Source organism: Acomys russatus, chromosome 31 (genome assembly GCF_903995435.1).
Source record: "Acomys russatus chromosome 31, mAcoRus1.1, whole genome shotgun sequence".
Lineage (NCBI taxonomy): Eukaryota > Metazoa > Chordata > Mammalia > Rodentia > Muridae > Acomys > Acomys russatus.
In genome coordinates this window covers 22,555,176-22,575,104 of record NC_067167.1, presented here as the reverse complement: position 1 = coordinate 22,575,104, position 19,929 = coordinate 22,555,176, and the positions used below count along the sequence as shown (strand labels likewise).

The 19,929-nt window shown below is 39.4% G+C and overlaps 1 protein-coding gene across 4 annotated transcripts in view; it reads right to left on the bottom strand.

The window, feature by feature from the left end:
- Positions 1-3,841: 3,841 nt before the first annotated feature.
- Kitlg (KIT ligand) overlaps positions 3,842-19,929 on the bottom strand; it is a 79,811-nt gene continuing 63,723 nt past the window's right edge. For 2 of the 4 annotated variants that reach the window (XM_051172661.1, XM_051172664.1), the window contains exons 6-10: positions 19,153-19,236; positions 11,646-11,755; positions 10,797-10,864; positions 9,782-9,857; positions 3,842-4,092 (exon numbers count right to left, since the gene is read on the bottom strand). In XM_051172661.1, the coding sequence (XP_051028618.1) occupies positions 9,818-9,857; positions 10,797-10,864; positions 11,646-11,755; positions 19,153-19,236 (302 nt within the window). In that variant the 3' untranslated portion in view covers positions 3,842-4,092; positions 9,782-9,817. The remainder of the gene's footprint in view (positions 4,093-9,781; positions 9,858-10,796; positions 10,865-11,645; positions 11,756-19,152; positions 19,237-19,929) is intronic. The other 2 variants (XM_051172662.1, XM_051172663.1) reach the window with 2 other exon arrangements.

The following is a 19,929-nucleotide window of genomic DNA, read 5'->3' as shown; positions in this document are numbered from 1 at the left end:
ATAAATGTCGGAATACTTCTCAAGTTCACTGACTTACAAACAGTGGCAGCTGAACACAACAGTCACATCTCAATCCCTAAACTACTGGAGAGTAATAATACTATCGGAATTTTGATTGAAAATGTATATTTAGTGACGACTTTTAGCCTAGAAATTGAGTAAATGAAAATACAAGGGGCTTGTGTGTGTGTGTGTGTGTGTGTGTGTGTGTGTGTGTGTGTGTGGTCGTTGTTTAGACAATTTTCCTTTTCTCAAAACAGTATTATAAGAAAATATTTGGAGATGGCAGTTGTGCATATACAGTGCTTAGCAAACATTTTAGGATCATAAATACCCACCTTAGTATGGATCACTCCTAACCCCACACCAGTTTTCAAAGCGGTGCCATTATTTTATCCTGACAAAGGCATTTTAAGACTGGCTAGTGGAACGGCAGTAACAAGGGCTGTGTAATCAGACTCCACAAATAAATTTTGACTGGAATGGCTAGATTTAAAGCCAGGATTATGATATTATTCCAAAGATAAACGGGCTTACTTTAAAATCCTTGTCCTGCTTTCCCAATTTTAGATGTAATTTATGGATTATCATTTCACAAATTGGCTATAAAACATCTCTTGGCACCCAAAGTCCTTAGCACCCAACAGTTTTCGTTCTTAGCTTTCAATAAGATGAGAACATTTGCACTAATACCTTGACATATCTCCAAATGTTACACACATCTTGTATCTCTTCTTGATAAAAACACACTACTTGTTTTCATTCCTTGGAGGTGACCCCAAACATTTATTTAAGCAAAGGTAAAAGCCAGCTCATGTGTAAATGGTTCTCTAATTTGCCCTACTTAAGACTGAAATTCACCTTTACTCACAGACTCTATTTACATTAGAAACCAAAACAACGAGGACTTCTCATTGTCCAAAAGCCAGAATGGGGGTATTTTGCGTAGGACTGTTTCTGTTGTTTTCTCTGCTTTGTTAATGGTGTGGCATAGGGCTCATGCCTGAAGAGTGACCTCTGACCTATCTACACACAAATACAAAACTGAGATTCAAAGAGGGAGGTGGCATTACATCTGTTAGTGGCAAAGGACAGCGTCTTAACGATCTTTCTCAATGCTCACCAGGCTACAACTAACTGCCTGATTTGGACACATATTTCTTCAAGAACGTGTGTATAGGAGAGCTAAGATTCCATACCAAAAATTAAATCACAAAATCCAAATCTATGTAGAAACAATCAAGATTCCAGAATGGATTTTTCCTGTTCATTGATAACTTCGATTGAATTTAAATAACAAAATATGCCACACTTTTTTTTTTAAGCATAGGAAATTTTGCTGAAATGTGTTTAATTCTTAACTAAAAGCACGTACTGCCTTGTGGATACATGCTTTTACATGTTTGTATTTTTTTCTCATATGCAATATTTTTGTAAACACGTTTAGTTTTTTAAAATGATTATATAGAAAAATTCAATTGTTCTCTGATTCATTAAAACATGGCAGTGTGTCACGCATGTTAGATAGCAATATAAAAACCAGCACTGCACCATCCCTGCCCACGGATCACACAGTTTTGTTATGAGCTTGGTTTCTACTAAGGAGGTACAAAGTTTTTGATACAATTTACACTGTAGTTTCTTAGATGTTTTTCACTAAAAAGAGAAATTTTCAGCATTACTAAAGAGAACTCTCAGAAAAAAAAAATTGGACAATTTAAAGGATGATTTTATACTTTATCTTTTCAGTTGCGAGGTTTTCATAATTTAAGGAAAACATTCAGAATATACATGAAATGAACTATGGAAAGGATATGTATTTTTATTCTGAAAGCAGATATGCCATAGCTAATGTCCAAGCAGCTAGCATTCAAAATAATGTTCAGCATTTTCCTGTTGTTCGTGCATTTTATTGAACCTTAGTACTTAAAAAAATTGGCAATCCATGTAATGCTCCATGAGGTGACATATTTAGTAGGCAGGACACATCTTCCACCTTCTATGATGTCAGGTACCATGACCTGTTAAATTTCTTTATTTAGCTCTATTGATTTAGACTCTGTTTTTGAGTGTTACAAGCCAACTGCTAGCTTTGAGGGGAAACATCTATATTTATTGTACTCTCATGCTCAGTAAATAGCATTTTCATAAGTCTGAGCAGGATGAAACTACCAGGTAAATAAGTCAAGCCACAAAACTGAGAAGTAACAATAGTCTCAAGCTATACACACCTACACCTATTATTCATTAACCTACATCTATTATTATTCTCAGGGCAATCAATACCAAACAACAAAATAGGTCCTTTGCAGTAACTAAAACGACTTCTAGTTTATTACTCATCAGTTGTATCCTGGCATAGCTGAGGGCTTGAACAAGGAAATGCAGTGTCTCAATGCACTGGGCTTCACCTTGCAGGAATAATAGATAGCATTGGAGGGACCGAGAGCTTTGAAGGAACCATAGAAAACCACCTGAATGCTTTGGTATGAAGAAGAGCCGTGGTCATGTACTGGAGTTGTAGTTGGACTAGGTTTGAGTGTAAGCTAGAACTTTCCATGCACCGTCAAGGCAGAATAGAAGCTAGCAGTTAGGTTTCCATGCACTTTTGCATATTACACTGAAAATGTTTGCCTTAAGGTTTTAGGATGGGGCAAATAAAATGATTATAAGAATTAGGTTAGAATGTAAGGCTTCAAATTTTTATATATGTCCATGGTAGGTGAAAAGAACCTTCACCAAAAGAAAAGTGATTTTTTGATTTTAGCCATTTGTTCTCAATACATATAAAACCAGGGGAATCTATAACACACCTTGAAAATCTTCGTTTAAAAGCAGCGTTCATGGTGGAATTACTGCCAATTTCTGTCTAATATGAGAAATGCTGTCGCACATTTTAAATAGCAAACTGACATGCACAACTACATAAAGCTTTCTTTTTATTTCATTTCATAAACCTTAATGAATACAGAGTGCCTGATTTCAAATAAATGGCTACATTAAAGACATAACGGTTATACTGCAAATAACTGTTTTCTGATTCCTTGCATTCTTGCACAATCCTAGTAACTTAGTTTGCAACACCCATATTAGCATAAAGTGTCCATTTGTAATCTTAGTTACTAAATCCCATCATTTATTCTTATTCTTTCCCATCATGAATTTTTTTAAAAAATGGACCCTTACACAATTAGCATTTTGTCCCATCTGTTTTCATAGCTCTGTAGTAGTTTCAAAACATCAACATGTCACATTATATCTTTGCAAACATGATCTACACGCTCTAACAATGGCGCTCAAGGGAAAAGACCGGCTTCACTAGGAGCCCAATGCCTTCCTCGGCATGTTCTTCCGCTGGTCCTTGTTGATGGTTTTCTGCTGGGAAGACTCTGCTGTAGAGTCTTTCCTATACCATGGCCTCATACTTCACTTCAGCACATCTCCGCTGCATGGATAGAACCAGCCAACCATGTCCATTCCCCTAGTGGGATATGGTGCACATGGCTTGTTTCAGGAAGACCTGCAGTTTAGGCTGCTCTTGTTAATATATAACTACAGAGTGGATGTGCCTGCTCAAAAAACAAAAACATAAACAAAAACAAAACCTCCCCATGGCTTTCAACTTCATACAGTGGCTGATGCTACGGAAGTTAATGGATTTTTTTTTAAAAATTGTTTTCTACATCCTTTTGTGAATAAAAAAAGATTCCCCCCCACTATCGAGGCTGAAATCTACTTGCAGAGACCATAATTAACTACAGGCTGCAGGTTGGCACTGAGGAACAAAGCAGTGTGGAGCTTCAAAACAGACATTTCCCAAGCCATGCAAATGGCGTGAGCAGACTGGACACGTGTTGTCTTTCCCATCATCCCTTGCAAAACCTCCAGAGTCCTGCTCCATGCAAATTCTTCTTTGTAGATGATAATTCAGTGCCAGTTTCACAGCTGAACACTCTGCTCCAACTTCTGAATCATCCATACAAGGTCATGGGGACCAAGAACAGATAAAGATGAGGTCTGTCACTTGAGACAGAATAGGAATTTTGTTTAAAGCTGCTTCATTGATTGAAGCAAACATGAACTGTTACCAGCCTAGAGAGGAAGAAAGAGAAGAGATATTAAGAATTGTCTTTCTGCCTTTTTTTCTTTCTCAATAGCTAACTCCATATAAAACTCCAGAGTGAGTAATGGAGCTAATAATGTGTGTTTCACTCAGCCTTAAAGAACTGGATAGGAGCCCAGGAGCGGTGGCACACGCCTGTAATCCCAGCGTTCAGGGAGGCAGAGGCAGATGGATCTCTGTGAGTTTGAGGCCAGGCTAGTCTACAAAGTGAGTCCAGGACAACCACAGCTACACAGAGAAACCCTTTCTTAAAAAACCAGAGAACTGGGTAGTTTGTTGTTGTTGTTGTTTTGTTGTTTTTGTTTTTGTTTTTTATTCAAGTGTGATGGTTAGTCACTGTCTCCTAGGGAAGACATCATCTCAAGTGATTTTCTTTATGGTCTGTTGTCTACATCTTCCCATGATGGCATAAGGTTGTTGTGGACTGTGTACAGTTTACCCTTGTTCATTCATATGCTGGTTTCTCTACTCTCCCGTCTGGATCACAGTGTATTGTGATGTTTATACTATGTATCTCCTGTTTCAAGTTTGTGTAAGCATGTCACCCTTTTTTCCTTGTATTGCCAATAAAACAAACTAGCCAATGCTGAGCAACAACAGAGAAAAGGGTGGGATGTCCTGGTCCAGCGAGGGAAAGAGAAAGAAAAGGAAGGAAAGGATGGAGCCACGAGGAGAAGACCAGGAAACGTCAGGAGAAATCAACAAGGCCTAAGAGAAGACTTAAAAGCAAGAATAAAGTGGGAAATCAGAACGGAAGGAAACTATACTAGCATGGAGGTTTAGGATGGAGTAATTTCTGGGCAGCATTGTGCTAGAGGCTAATTAAATAGATTCTAAGTCTCTCTGTGTGGTTATTTGGGAATAAAGCTGGTTAAGGAACAGATGCTGAGTTCACTAAAATAATAATGCAATATTAAATATTAATAACCCTTCAACACACCCATTAGAATATAAGCTACAGAAGATCAGGTATTATTTTCATTGCTGCAGCACAACTCTTAGAACAGGACCTACCAAGTAGTATAACATACATGCAGCAAATATTTCTTGAATATAAGAATGGGTAAATTTCACCACTTCTCTATTCATGATAGCAAAAAATGGAGCCAGCCTAGGTGTCCACTAACAGGTGGATGGATAATGAAATGTGGTACATATACACAATATAATTTTCTTGAGCCAAAAAGACAAACTAGGAAATTTGTAGGGCTGGGCGGTGGTGGCACACACCTTTAATCCCAGCACTTGGTAGGCAGAGGCAGGCGGATCTCTGTGAGTTCAAGGCCAGCCTGATCCACAACAAGAGTCCTGGACAGCCAGGTCTAAACAGAGAAACCCTGTCTCAAAAAAAAAAAAGAAGAAGAAAGAAAAGAAAAGAAATTTGTAGGAAAATGGTTGTATCTAGAATGTGTAATATGAAGTGAGGTGACCCAAATGCAGAAAAAAAATGTATGCAGTCTCTTATGTGCAGATTCTACCATGTAATACACACACACACACACACACACACACACACACACACGACACGAATGAGTTTAAATGTGGATAAAGCATAAGAAATTGTAAAGAAAACCAAGAGAAGGTAAAAAATAGATGATGAGTAAGAATAAAGGTTGGAGTGGAGAAAAGGACAAAAAAAAGATGTGAAAGACAAAAAGGCAGTGGGTAGGGCTTACAAGGTGGGGATTTCCTATTTATTCATTGAGTGTGCTATAAAAATCCAAGGTATCATGATAAAAAATAGTGGGGTTTCCTCTATGATTATGTTCCCCACCATCTCTCTCTCTCTCTCTCTCTCTCTCTCTCTCTCTCTCTCTCTCTCTCTCTCTCTCTCGTGTATCCATACTGAAACCCACTTCTTCGTAAGCTAAAAAAACCATTTAAATAAAACAATCTAGACGTGGTGGCATGTACTTATAATCCAAGAATATGGAGATAGAGACAGGTAGATCCCTGGACATCACTGGTCAGCCAGCCCAGATGACTTGGCAAGCCTCAGGCTGATAAAAGATGTCTCAAAACTAAGATGGATGATGGCTCCTGGAGAATGACAGGCAAAGATGCCCTCTTGCTTCAACATGCATATACGCACATGAACGCACATGCACCAGAAAATAAAAAAGAATGACTAGATTAGTACCTTGTGGCTTTCATGCCCCCAAACCACCAGCTATCGCAGTTTGTGACAGGAGAGTGAGCAGTTCTCCAGCACACATAGTAGTAGACAGATGATGAGCAAGGAAGGTTTGAAGCCTAAAGCAGTGTCTGGAAAGTTGCAGAGCGGACCAGATGGTGTGGCATGAGAGACATGTCTGCTGCAGGTGGAGAAGCGAGTTAGAGGCCACCAGCATCTTTGCTGGGGAGCACCAGAATCCTGGCCGCCTAGCTAGGTCCTGCACTGGCCCTCCTCTCAACAGAGGAAGCCACAGCAGCAAGCTCTCAGAATTCTACTCCTCGGAGGAAGAACAACTGAAATCCTGGCACCACACGCTGAGGAATTCATTTGGTCTCCGCATATTTTATTGCACTTGGTGAAACACGAAAAGCCATACTTTGTTTTAGTTTTTCAGTGTTGGTGTCAAGCCACTGAATACTCAGATATTTCTGCTTCCCGGTAATTTAGGAAAGCAAAATTGAATCTGTACAGATAGATGAAGAGAGACTAGAAGAAAATTTTCAGAAGTCAAAAATATGTAGATGTTTTAAAAATAGAGCATGGTAAGACAAGCAAATCGGGACCATGGGAATCATGGAAGCTGTGCATAACTTGAAGTTCTAAAGTTAATTAAATATAGAGAAAGAAGATTGGCAATCTATTTTAGATTTTCCCCCTTGAGTCATTAAAGCAAAGAAAATAAAATTGAAGACTGTGGCAATATTTTTCATAGAACAATGCTACATTTCTTTAGAGTGATACTTTGGACCTTGCAACACACTCACGAAATAAACAGAATGAGTGGTGTTGTCACATACAGTGGTGTGTCCATGAGGGGGATGGCTTCTTACAATCAAGTCGTTAGGTGGTGGTGTTGCACAGTGTAAGTCTACAGATCTAGATGGGAGAACCTGCTACACAGCTAGACTGCTAGACGATAATTTATAATAGTACTGTGAGTGTTGTACATTGGCTGGAACATCAGTATGCCCTATTTCTCCAAGTGTAGCTCAGATCTACAGGAAAATTTCAGTTTATGTTTTGTTCTCAATCTTCTTTATGGCTTTCTACTTATATGTGAGTCTATATATATATATATATATATATACCATAATGTATAACATATATAAATTATAATGTATATGTTACATATTATATATGTTATATATTAGAATTTTAAAAACACTTAAAATTTCATATATTGAAATTATAATAAAGATATGTATATATCACAAAGTGTTTTTGAAATACAAATTATAATAATTTACTTTCTACTCTTACTATGTAAAGATAACTGAAGGTAACAAAATGCATGCACAAATACATACATGTAATTTACTCTCAGACATCCTGAGCCTTCTCTGTGACTCAACAGTGTCTTTTTCAAGATCTCAAGTAAGATTCTTTGCAGATGACTCTCAATTCCAATCTACAGTCCCAGCCCCAGGTGATCTCCAGACGTCGACGTCACTACATGTGGCAACTTCTCAGAACTAAATCACTACTGATCATCAGCTCCCTTTCTTGACTCCAGACATCCATGTTTTCTAATTGCATCATCATCCTTTCTTTCTTAAATTCCACATTAGGAGTCTAGTTGAAGTATGCATCAACCAGGTGGTTATGTTTGCTCTAAAATGTCATCAATTCTTTTTCTCCTAAGCAAAGTGGCTTGCATTCCCCATCATAATCCAAATGTCAAAGGGCAAAGGCAACGATCAAAAACACAAGACTGAAGAGCCATGTACCAAAACAGGATCCCGGAAGTGCAATCCCCAAACCAAACACCAGTGGATAGCACCCGAGCTTTTAAAACAAAGGGGCGCTGTGTGAACAACTGGCAGAAAGGGACTGAAACGGAAGTTCCGAGGAAGAAACCGGGGCTTGTGCTGGGGCTGAAGGTCGGAGAACAGGGTTTCTGGGAAGAGCAGTGATTTCAGCTTAGAGTATACCATTTTAGAAAATAAAGATTACACTGACTTATTAGACAGGAAACGAGACGGGAGCAGCTAGGACGGGAGAGATAAGAGAATCACAGTCTTGCTCCGCACGTGGCAATCAGGGGCGTGGCTGAAGGCAAAAGTCAAATGTATGTGGAACAACTATTCTCTCATGCTAAGTCCGGCTGTTAGAGCAGTCTTTTATGCCTATCAAAGTGAGTTATTAGAGCAAGAGGCAGAGACTCTGGCCCAGGTTCCCCAGGGAAGAGTCAGTCTGGAGATAATTTTGGAATCGGGGACAGAGTGACAGCTGGAAGGACAGTGACCTATAGGGAAAGGAGACAGTCCAACAGACACTCTATCAGAAATAAGGTGGTGTGTGGGAAGAACTGAGGCTCCCAGGAGAGGAGGACGAATCCCACTCGCTGCGCGAAAAGCATGCAAGGCTCAGCAGTCATTAGTGACCAGGTACCAGGAGTAAAAGTGATTCAAAAGGTTGAACTGATATTGAAACAAGTTGATGCCATCTGTGCCACAGAGCCAGGAAGGGAGATAACATGAGATAAGGAGCATCAAGCCCAGCTGTGGTGGTGCTCGCCTTCAATCCCAGCACTCGGGAGGCAGAGGCAGGCAGATGGCTGTGAGTTCGAGGCCAGCCTGGTCTACAAAGTGAGTCCAGGACAGCCAAAGCTACACAGAAAAACCCTGTCTAAATAAAAAAAAATTTTTTTAAAGAAGCATCTGTCCAGTCTGGCTGTGCCATACTCACCTATTTTGCACAGTGTCTCCAACCCCAAACCACACAATCATATGAAGTATCTGTTCTTTTTTTTTTACGATTTATTTTATTATGTATACAATGTATAGCCTGCACGTACACCTGTCCCCCAGAAGAGGGCACCAGATCTCATAATAGATGGCTGTGAACCAACATGTAGTTGCTGGGAATTGAACTCAGGACCTCTGGAAGAGCAGAGTCAGTGCTCTTAATCTCTGAGCCATCTCTCCAGCCCTGTTCTTGGTTTGTGGATTCAGTACACCCTGGATTCTGGACTACGAATGGGGCTCACTTATGAGCTGCCCTGCATTAAGTGGCATTTTGCCTTGAAAGTTTTATTCTAGCTGTAAGACACTGACTTTTTCTTTAAATGGCAGCAAAATAGCTTAGGGGTTTCCCTTTATTAAAAACATCTATCAAATGGGTCACTGTCATTCGACTGTGGTCACACCTAATCAAAACTGGTTGTGGTTATTCTTTTTTTTATTATTTAATTTTATTCCCAATTTGATGTTTCCTTTTACCCCATGTTAACAATCCATGATTAATATCTTATGTACCGCTGATCTAAAATGAATCCACTGATATGCATCAATACTGCCCACCTTTCAAAACCTGAGAGTTTGCCAGTGAAATACCCACAGTTTAGCTGTGTAACAACTTCAGCTAACATTCAGACATCAGTTCCATCAAGAACATAAATATACATCTTGTTTCTAAATGTTAGCGTTTGAGACCTTCTATGGTTCTTGCAAGCTCTTGCAGATCGGTTTCCAACAACTTACCACGGCACGAAGGTAACAATGTTGATACATCCACAATTACACCTCTTGAAACTCTCTCCCTTTCTGTTGCAGCATACTGAAAAACAGCAAGAAAAACCCTCATTTGCTTCTGGACAGAATCGGAAGTGCTTCAAGAGCTGGGCATTGTAAGAGGCTAGTCTAAAAATGTAGTAAATACAGTAGCAAAAGATTGCTTTGGGGGAGGAGGGATCTAGACACAGAAGAAAATAATTTTATGTCTGTCCTATAGAGAAGTCAGATGATTTTGTCTCAACGTCATCAGCTGAAGTAGTTAAAATTACATTGAAAATGGTTATATGTTCTCTCTCTCTCTCTCTCTCTCTCTCTCTCTCTCTCTCTCTCTCTCTCTCTCTCTCTCTCTCTCTCTCTCTCTCTCTCTCTGTCTCTCTCTCTCTCTGTCTGTGTGTGTTGACAGACATGAGGGAAAATACCATGCTGAAGATCATAATCGAAGGTAGGAAAAATGAAGTGCAAATTGGACAACATTTTAAAATAATGATTTTGTTTAGCTTTAGATAAAATGGTAAATAAATTGGGGGAAACAAAGGGCTATGAAAACCAGATTAGAGTACAAAGTTACATTGAAGACTGCAAGGGAAAGCCATCTAAAGTGTTTTGAACAAGAAGTAGCCTCACCAACAGAGCTTTAAGGAATTACATGACAAAGAACGTATTTACTACAGCCTGTGATAGCAGCTCAGCCAAGAGCAAATAATACAGATACCAGACACAGGTAAAAGGATTATTTTCACAGGACATAGAGAGTCTGTTTGTAGAAAAGAGAACATAGACAAACGTGCCTTCTGAGAGAGTTATTCACAGGAGACGACTGAAGCGACAGTGGAAGGACAGACATGGCACCAGATGTGGAACACCCTGAGTGGGAGGTGCAGCCCATGCACGAATACCACCCTAAGGTGTTATGTCCATGCACCATGCATAGGAAATGGCAACACCAGGTTAATTTGAGCACACGGTTAAGAGAACAAAATACCTTATCTCATTATCCTCTTCATTAATCTGTATATTTTCAACTGCCCTTGTAAGACTTGACTGTTTCTTCTGGGAGGGGGAAAAAAAAAAAAAACAAAACAGTGATACCTATTGTAGAAACACCGATGATGGCTGCAATGTTTGAAGTCTGTTGTCTTCACCTTTACCATTAAAAGCAATTAACTGCCATCACTAGTGCCTTTTCTTTAGCATGCAAAATAGTGTGTGTGTGTGTGTGTGTGTGTGTGTGTGTGTGTGTGTGTGTATGCGCAATGAAAGCAATGCAAGCATGGTCAACTCAACATTTTTAGGCTGTTCTATAAATAGTAATGAAATTAAAAAGATATTTCTTAAAGCTGAGTCACAATGATTTAGCACATCCAGAAAATTTAGACACACTTCAATAAGAGAACAAAACAGAGGCCATCCAAAACAAAAAACAAATAACAACAGCAGCCTTATAAAGGCATGTCTGTTTAGTTTCTAAGCACAGCATATTATTCTCAATATATTTTCTTCCTTTCTATATTTAATTTAGACCATTAAGCTCGGCCCCATCCCTTAAGTGTGCATTCTCTGTAACAGGGCTTCTCAGACCAGTGCACAATAATGAATGCTGGAAACTTCTAAAGTTTGAGTTTCACTGAGGCCCTATGTCATAATGAAAATGATCATTTCTTCACTAGAACCATTTCTTGGGAAAAAAAGAAGTATGTTAAACACACACACACGCAGACACACATACACACTCAGACACATACACACACACACACACACACACACACAGCTGTAGTATGAACAAACAAGTATATAAAGGTGGTGATGGGGTAGGAAGAATAGCAAGGCTCACCTTCCAGTATAAGGCTCCAAAAGCAAAGCCAATTACAAGAGAAATGAGTGCTGGCACTGCCATGGCTGTCCACTGTAGGCCCGAATCTTCGGGGGACTTTGCAGCTTTCCCTAGAATTCAAAGACCATGATGGTGAGTACGGCAGCTGCAGTCTAGAAGTTTGCTTATTAGGGTGTGGTTGTTCCCAAAGGATTCCATACTGATGCGTACAGCCCTTTGCAGTTTTTCAAAAAGCAGGCTTTTCTGTTGAATTTTGGTTTTGCAAGCAGAATAAATGACAACGGCATTTAAAAAGAGAAAAGCCACCCAACAGACAGAAAGGCGCTTGGCCCAGCTAAGGCTCATGCACATTTGGATTACAGGCTTCGCATAGTCCTGAGAAGAAAGGATTTCTACCATCAAGCAAATCTTTCCTCTGGAATCGATTGCCTAATACTGTTTAGCTTTCTTGCTCTTTGCATTCTGACCCCCAGTGTAAAACGAACCTTGCTAGATGGATCAGATCCTACATGCACTCAGCCTGGGTTAGTCTGTGGCAGACAGCAAATCGTTAAACGCGCACTGCAGATACAGCACTTTGAGCAGCTTTAAAAGTATGGCTCTTTGCTCATTTACACACTCAGTATACACAAGGGAGGGAACTTTTTTTTTTTTTTTTTTTAACTTTCTACATTGGAAAGTTTGACACTACACTGAAGAATGACTGAAGCCACCAGTGTCACCCAACTAAAAACAAAAACAAAAACAAAAAACAAAACCTTAGTGACAAAAATAAATGGCACTGACTGTCCGATATCTTCCCTGGCCCTGCTTCACCTTTTCTTAAGACGCTGAATGAGTCCCACACAAGGGCCTCTTTCCCCCAAAGTTGAGACGAACTTTCCTAAAAGACTCATTACAAAGACCAGCTTAGGTATTTGCAAACATTGGCACATTTGCTAGGTGGAAATTTCCTTTTAAGGAATTTATACATTTCCAGCAATTACAGGACACAAATTAAAATAGCATCAAGGTAAAGTAACTGCTTTTAGATAACCTTGTAACAGGAAAATGTGGACACAAGGTCGGCTTACAATTACTTACTTAACACCTAACATACCCTCTACGTGATTACTATAAAGGAGCAGATCCACTGTGTGGGTGTGCACCCCAGGCTAATGAGGGGGGAAACGCACAGGTTTAATCTAAAAGGCAAGACATAAATCTTATCTACTATAGTGAGAACAGACACCTGCTAATCCTCCTGGTACATGTGGACAACAAAGTGGGAATTTTGTAATTTTTTGACTGTTGTACTTCTGTAAGCTCATGCACATGGCATGTGGTAGAGAGGATGCTAAGCGGTGCATGTTCAGTATGAAGTGCAGGGATGTATAAAGGGTTGTGGGATAATATAAACTGATTCCTCATGATAAAATTAACAATTCTCTGGCCTGCCACATCATACAACCTAAGCTCAGACGTGTTAGGCATGCCAACTTGGGAGCCAGTACGTACTTATCTCTCCAAAATAAAATGGCGCCTGTTACAAACAGACTGAGAATAAGTGAAGGAAGTAGTGATGTGTGTCACAAATAATTTCTAGGAATTTCACTGTCTACAGATACATCATTTGGCTATTTGCATTTGTATTTCCTTTGAAGGACAACCTGCTGTGGCTACCACTGTCTAACGGGGCTGTTCACCCTTGGACCACTGCTCAACACAAAGTCCTGCAGTCTAAAATGCAGCAATGTCCCTTCTGTAAGAAAGGAAGCTAAGAGGGGCTCTAGAGACAAGGGGAGAAAAGGCCAGGGTGAGAGTCCTTCTCCTCTCCAGAGGGATGGAAGGAACTGGGTAGGAGAGGGCATGGGGAGGGGAGCAAAGGTGAAGGTTAGGAGTAGGGAAAATTGGGGGCAGGGTAGGGAGGACAGGTGAGAGAATGGAAGGTAGGGGGCATCTCTGGGGCATGCCAGAGACCTGGATAGTGGAAGCCCCAGGAAGTCTATGGGGGACACCCTAGTTGGGACTCTTAGCAATGAGGAATATGGGGCCTGAAGTGGCCACCTCCTATAGCCAGGCAATATTTCCAATGGCGGGAGAGGGCACCAACCCTTCGATCCAAATTCTGTTATGCCTACAGGATGTGCAGTGACAAAGATGGAGCAGAAATTGAGGGAATGGACAACCAAAGACTGGACCAACTTGAAACCTATCCTATAGGAGAGAACCAAACCCTGGCACTATTGACGTTACTCTGTTATGCTTATAGACAGGAGCCTAGCATAACTCCTCCTCTGAGAGGCTTCACGCAGCAGCTGATTGGAAACAGAGGCAGAGACCCACAGACAAACATCAGACAGACCTCGGGGAGTCCTATGGAAGGGTTGGGGGAAGGATTGAGGGATCTGGAGGGGTCAAGGACTCAACAAGAAGACAACTAACCTGGGCCCATGAAGGCTTATGGGGACTGGACCAGAAACCAAAGAGCAGGTATAGACTGGTCCTATGTCCCCTGCACCTATGAGCAGATGCACAGCTTGGTCTTCATGTGGGTTCCCCAGAAACTGGAGTGAGGTCCCTCTCTGACTCTGATGCCTCTCTTTGGATCCCACTCTTCTAAATGAGCTGCCTTGTCTGGCCTCAGTGGGAGAGGATGAGCCTAGTCCTTCAGCGACTTAAGTTGTCAGGGTGGATTTGCACCCATGGGAGACCTCCCCATTCTCTGAGGAGAGGGGAGAATAGGGGGAAGGGTGTGAGGGGGCAGCGATTGGTAGGAGAGGAGCAGGGTTATTATTAGACTGTAAAATCAATCAATAAATATATTAATGGAGAGGGAGAAAGAAAGCTCGCTTACACGAACTCCAGGGAGAGCTTTAGCGCCTCCACTGCGGCTCTCCAGCAGAACTGGATGCCTCAGAGCCCACTTGAAGGGGGTTTGAAAAAGAGCCCATGCACACCGCAGAGTTTCTCTGCTTTAGTACAGCAGTTGTCTGCCAAGACCTTGTGGGAAAGAGAGAAGATCTGGACAGGATCTGAGTAACACTCATTCCCTGGATCATGGCGGCATGGATTGTGTTTTGTTATTACTAAAACCTGCCCGTGGTTGAAACAGCCTATGGACTGATTTGTTACAAATCATAGTCGCCAACGTCTGGAAAACACCTGAATACAGAAAATGGTGTTCCTCTTGCTGGGCTTCCTTTTAGAGCTCTACCCTGCTTAGGAACTCCATGACAATGTCTCTCGTGGCACTTGGGAAACGAACAAATGATTTGGATCCTAAACTCATCAGAGTCACTGACCCACAGTGTTATTGTCTCGGTGCCTAGTTGTCTTCATAGTCCTTGACTAAGTCTTACTAGACATTAAGTAGGGCCCCATGCGCTTGCATACTAACTCATTTACATTGACAGAAGTCCTGCGGATGGGGGATTATTAGATGCCAATTGACTAAGGATTTAGAAGGTTTAATCAACTTGCTGAAGGTCACCCAGTATGCTACGAAACGTCCAGGCATTCTGATTCATAATAGATCTCTAGAATATGTATAGTTGATCACAAAGCAAGGCTTTCTCTTTCTATACTATCTCAATACTGGTTAGACAGCTCTCAAATGTAAATGTTTGAGAATAACAACTGCTATAAGCATAGTCCTATTCAGATAAATAGTAGTCCTGTGTATCATTCAATGACTCCTCCCTACAAATTCACATCTTTCATAAGTCCTGGTCCTTTGATTGTCACGGCTTATAAGACTTATCCCTACAAACTACAGTGCTTTTTTTTTTTTTTTTATCAAATTATCCTGACCACTCTTCCCCAAACATTTGAACTTCCTTTATGCTACAAGTAAAAACATTTTTGAAACTTCTATGCTTATATACTTATGTACTGTACATTGGTGTTTCGTTCATATCTCTTAGAATGTGAGTCCCACAGAAGATTGTTTTATGCATTGTTGTCTAACTTATGAGTGACATTTTATCTAGCCAGGCTGTGACATGTAAGACCTGTTTTACAAAAAGAATAACGGGCAAAATAAACATGGAAGAGGAGAGGAAAACTAGAATAAACAAAGAAACAAATAAATACATAAAGGATGAAATGGCTTTTAGATTTTGTATCCAGATTTTTTTGAAGATGGTAAGTAGATAAACATTTTTTAAAAGTTGGTAAGCTGCTTCTAATCATGATGGTGAGGGAGATCCTGTCTCAAAAATATCAACTTATGCTGGGTATGGTGATGGAGACCTTTAATTCCAGTGCTCAGGAGTCAGAGGTGGGGAGATCAGTTTGCGCTTTTAGCCTTCTCAAAGTACATAATTACAATTCCCGACATATTATATAAGACAACTATTTTGACAAATTAGCCCACAAATAGTACAAATACATACTTGCTAACAGAAAGAAACATACACCGTGAGACCCATTACGGATTTAATTCTTGCAGCAATGCAAGGACGCCTGCTGCACAGATTGCTCAGTGTTCATAAGACTCTACACTCAGAAATCCCTAACATTCAGAATGAGGTTACCCTCCCCTTGTCCATAATCAAGTTTTAAAAATAAGCCTAGAGAGGAAGGTTAAGCTTATCCACCAGGAGACAAACCAATCACCCAACAAAACCCAATGGTCTCTAAAAGAACGCTACAAAATTCAGAAGCTATATAACAATAGAGCAGCCATGACATACAGCATATGCTTAAAAAATTACTCGTTGTTCAGAGAAATATCTTGTCACAACCAGGAAGACAAAAAAAGCTATAGAGATTAAATGCTAAGATGACATACATGTTCAAATTAGGCAGTAAGAATGTTACACAAAAAAGAAAAATGTATTAATACAAAATTGGAAAAATCTCAGCACAAAAATACAAAATGAAAACTCAATTGGAAATTCTAGAACATGAAATCTAGAAATGAAAGCAAACTCTTGAGTGTAAGACACAGTTCAGAGGTGGTAGAAAGGAATCAGTGAACTGGAAAGCAGAGAAGTGAAAATTATACATTGAGATCAATGTGGTAAAAAAAAACTTTAAGAAAATTAATATATATAATCCCTTCACTTAGGAAGTAGAGGCAGAGGATTAAAAGTGTGTGGCCAGACTAGCTACACAGTGACTTCAAAGGCTAGCCTGGACTATGTGAAATTTTGTCACAAGTGAAGAAAAGAAAAAAGATAAAATAAAAACAGAATACAAATTTTTGTGACACCTAACACAACACCAAACTGAACTAAATATGTGTCAGTGGTTATCTCACAATGAGAGGAACAAGATAGTAAAGAAAAAATATTGCAAAAACAATGACCAAATTTTCCAATACTTTGGAATTGAAAAAAAAAAAAAACCAAACTTATAAACTCACGAAACTAGTCAAAAATCAAGAAAAATGAATACAAAGAAAACCACCTGTTATCAACATCTTTCACATTGCTCAAAAAAGAATTTAAAAAGACAGCATAAGGAGAAGTATATCTAGTATAAAACATATGGAGAAAAAAAACAATACAAATGGTGACTATGGCATTTGAGATATAATATCTTTGGAGGAAAATATCATGGTGTCTTCAAAGGAATAAAACAAAATTTTACGAACCCAGAATTTGCTATCTAGTAAAAAGTACCACAACATGCAGCAAATATAACATTTCTCAAAGAAAAGGAAAAATATTTGTTGCCAACAGATCTGTACTACAGGAAATTGAGAAGGGCTTCTACTTCCTGAAAGGAATTAACATCAGGTAGAAACATGAATTGAAGGCATGAAAACAACATAAAAGGTGACACATTTCTTTCTACTTGAAAGGATATATAGTTGCTTAGAACAACAGTTTAAAAGCTATATATGGGAGTTTGTGACTTAAGGGTATGACATTTATAAACACAATAGATTGGTTCAGGTAAGGGCTGTGTTTTCTTTGAAGTGCACCAATATTAACTCTAGGAAAAAATATTACAAGTTAAGATGTATGTTTTAGTTTCTAAAAATCACTATAAATACCACAAAGAGATATTAAAGATCCAATGGAGATGAAATGGGTCTTTCAGAATAAAGGAGCTAGAACGAAGAAGCAAAGGATAAAAACTGGAACAAGAAAGCAAGTGGAAAAGGTGACAGGTCCAAGTTTAGCCACAGCAATTGTATTACAATACCAGAGACAGCTGGGTGTGCTGCCACATACCTGTAACCCCAGCACTTCAGAGCCTGAGACAGGCAGATAGCAATTTGAGGCCAACCTAGTTACACATTAAGACTCTGTGTAAAAACAAAAAGTAAAACAAAACAAACAAACAAACAAAAAAAACAAACCAATGCACGTATGCATACTTTTGAAAAACAATAGAAACACAATATGCAAAAAATGTGTGCCACACAGTAACAGCAGGACAAAGGAATTTTCTCCTTTTAATGAAAGAAGTAAGCTGAAAATTAATGATGTAATTTTCCAACTTAAGAACCTGAGACAGGTTGAGTAAGTTCAAAGCAAAGTAAGGGGGATGGAAATAGTAAATATTAATATCAGTGAAACAGAAGTGAAGGGCCTGAGATGCTAAAAGTGGTTTCTTTGAAAAGATGAGTGAAAAGCCTGAGGATGACATGAATACAAGGCCCGGTCCCTTTTTGAAATTTGTTAGCTCTGGCGTGTTAAGCATGCAGTTCAGAATCTTAAGGTTTCTGAAGACTGTCCTGCAAACACCGGACATCATAGACTGCCATCCAGTGAGTTCTGGTGCTGTCCTTCCATCCAGTGTTTTCAGCATCTACACAGTGAAATGCATAGATCTTTTTTAAAAGAATAGAAGGCTATATGCAGCTTTATTTTAAGTTCAGGTCAAGTTTTGATGGGAAAAAAAATCTAAAACATGTGTCTCAGAGATTTTTCTTTTAAAAACTGAACAAGCTATTATAACTCTGTAAACACTGACACCAGAGTATATTTGATAATCTTGATAATGACCATTGCACAGTCTTGGAAATAAGACGTAGTCTCCCAGGAACCTGGGTTCTTGGGTAAAGAGGTCTGAAGTTTTATAGAAATAAGTACATTCTTGTCCAACCCACACTCTTGGGTAAAATAACAGCATCACCAGATTTCAAAACACACAGTAGTAAACACAGAGACCCAAAACTGAAAATATCCTAAGACTTTCAGAAAGTTAGCACATTCACTTCAGATTCCAAAGCTCCATTTTGATCAGGGACATTCTCCACAGTTTTTTTTAAACTTGCAATGACTTAAAAGAAGGCCTCTATCATATTTTTTTCAATTAATTTCATGCCTTATTGAAGATAATCTTAGCAGAAACTTTACTGACCTAATTCCTTCATTATTATCTTAAACACTAGGGAAACCCAATTCTACAAACCAGATATTAAATTGTCAGGAAGACCACACAAGGAATAACAGTAACAGAGTGGTATTATTAGTAGTAATTTATAAGCTTTCCTTCAAGTCCATGCAATACTCCTATAGAGGCTACTTGGAGCCCTGCATGCATTAAATCAGATACGTGTACTTACTATTACTGCTACTGCTGTCATTCCTAAGGGAGCTGGCTGCAACAGGGGGTAACATAAATGGTTTTGTGACACTGACTCTGGAATCTAAATAGAAAGCAATAGCGTCAGTGTTACATGGTGATTTATATGAATCACAGAGTCCCCAAAAGGCGAAGTTCAACATCACAGTGTGTACCAGGTCCGCTTCCCAAATCCACATTATTCAGTTCCTATTTATTTCATACTCAGCTCTGCTGCACAGACTTATCAAGAAACGCACCATAATCGTCTTGTAGAGTGATGATTTATTGCATGCATCCACATGCTAAGAAATGTGAATAATGAAAAGCTGTTGGTAATTCATCATGTTTTAAAAGGAAGCAATGAAGTTAGTTCCATCACAGGGACCCAGCTCGGGTAGAACTGGTGGGGAATCAGAATTCAAAATTCAGAGTTAGACCCTTATGAAAAAGATATTAGAAATGAGCATTGAGGACAATGGAGATGAAGAATAACATAATTCTATTCTACTAGCAAATGTCAGATAAAATACGTGAGGCACCATCATTTATTGTTAACTCACATGATTCCTCCATTTAAAAATATTGAGTATTGTTTTGTCTTGGACACTGACCTATCTCTAATGATAGGTGATAAGCATTAGTAGTCATTGATGCTTGCCTTTTTTAAATTAGAAAATCGCACATGTTCTTTCTATACCAACACATTCAGTTGACTCTGAGGTAGAGGCTTACAGAAGTGCAAGCTTGCTGTGTTTGCTTAAACAGGAAGTGCTTA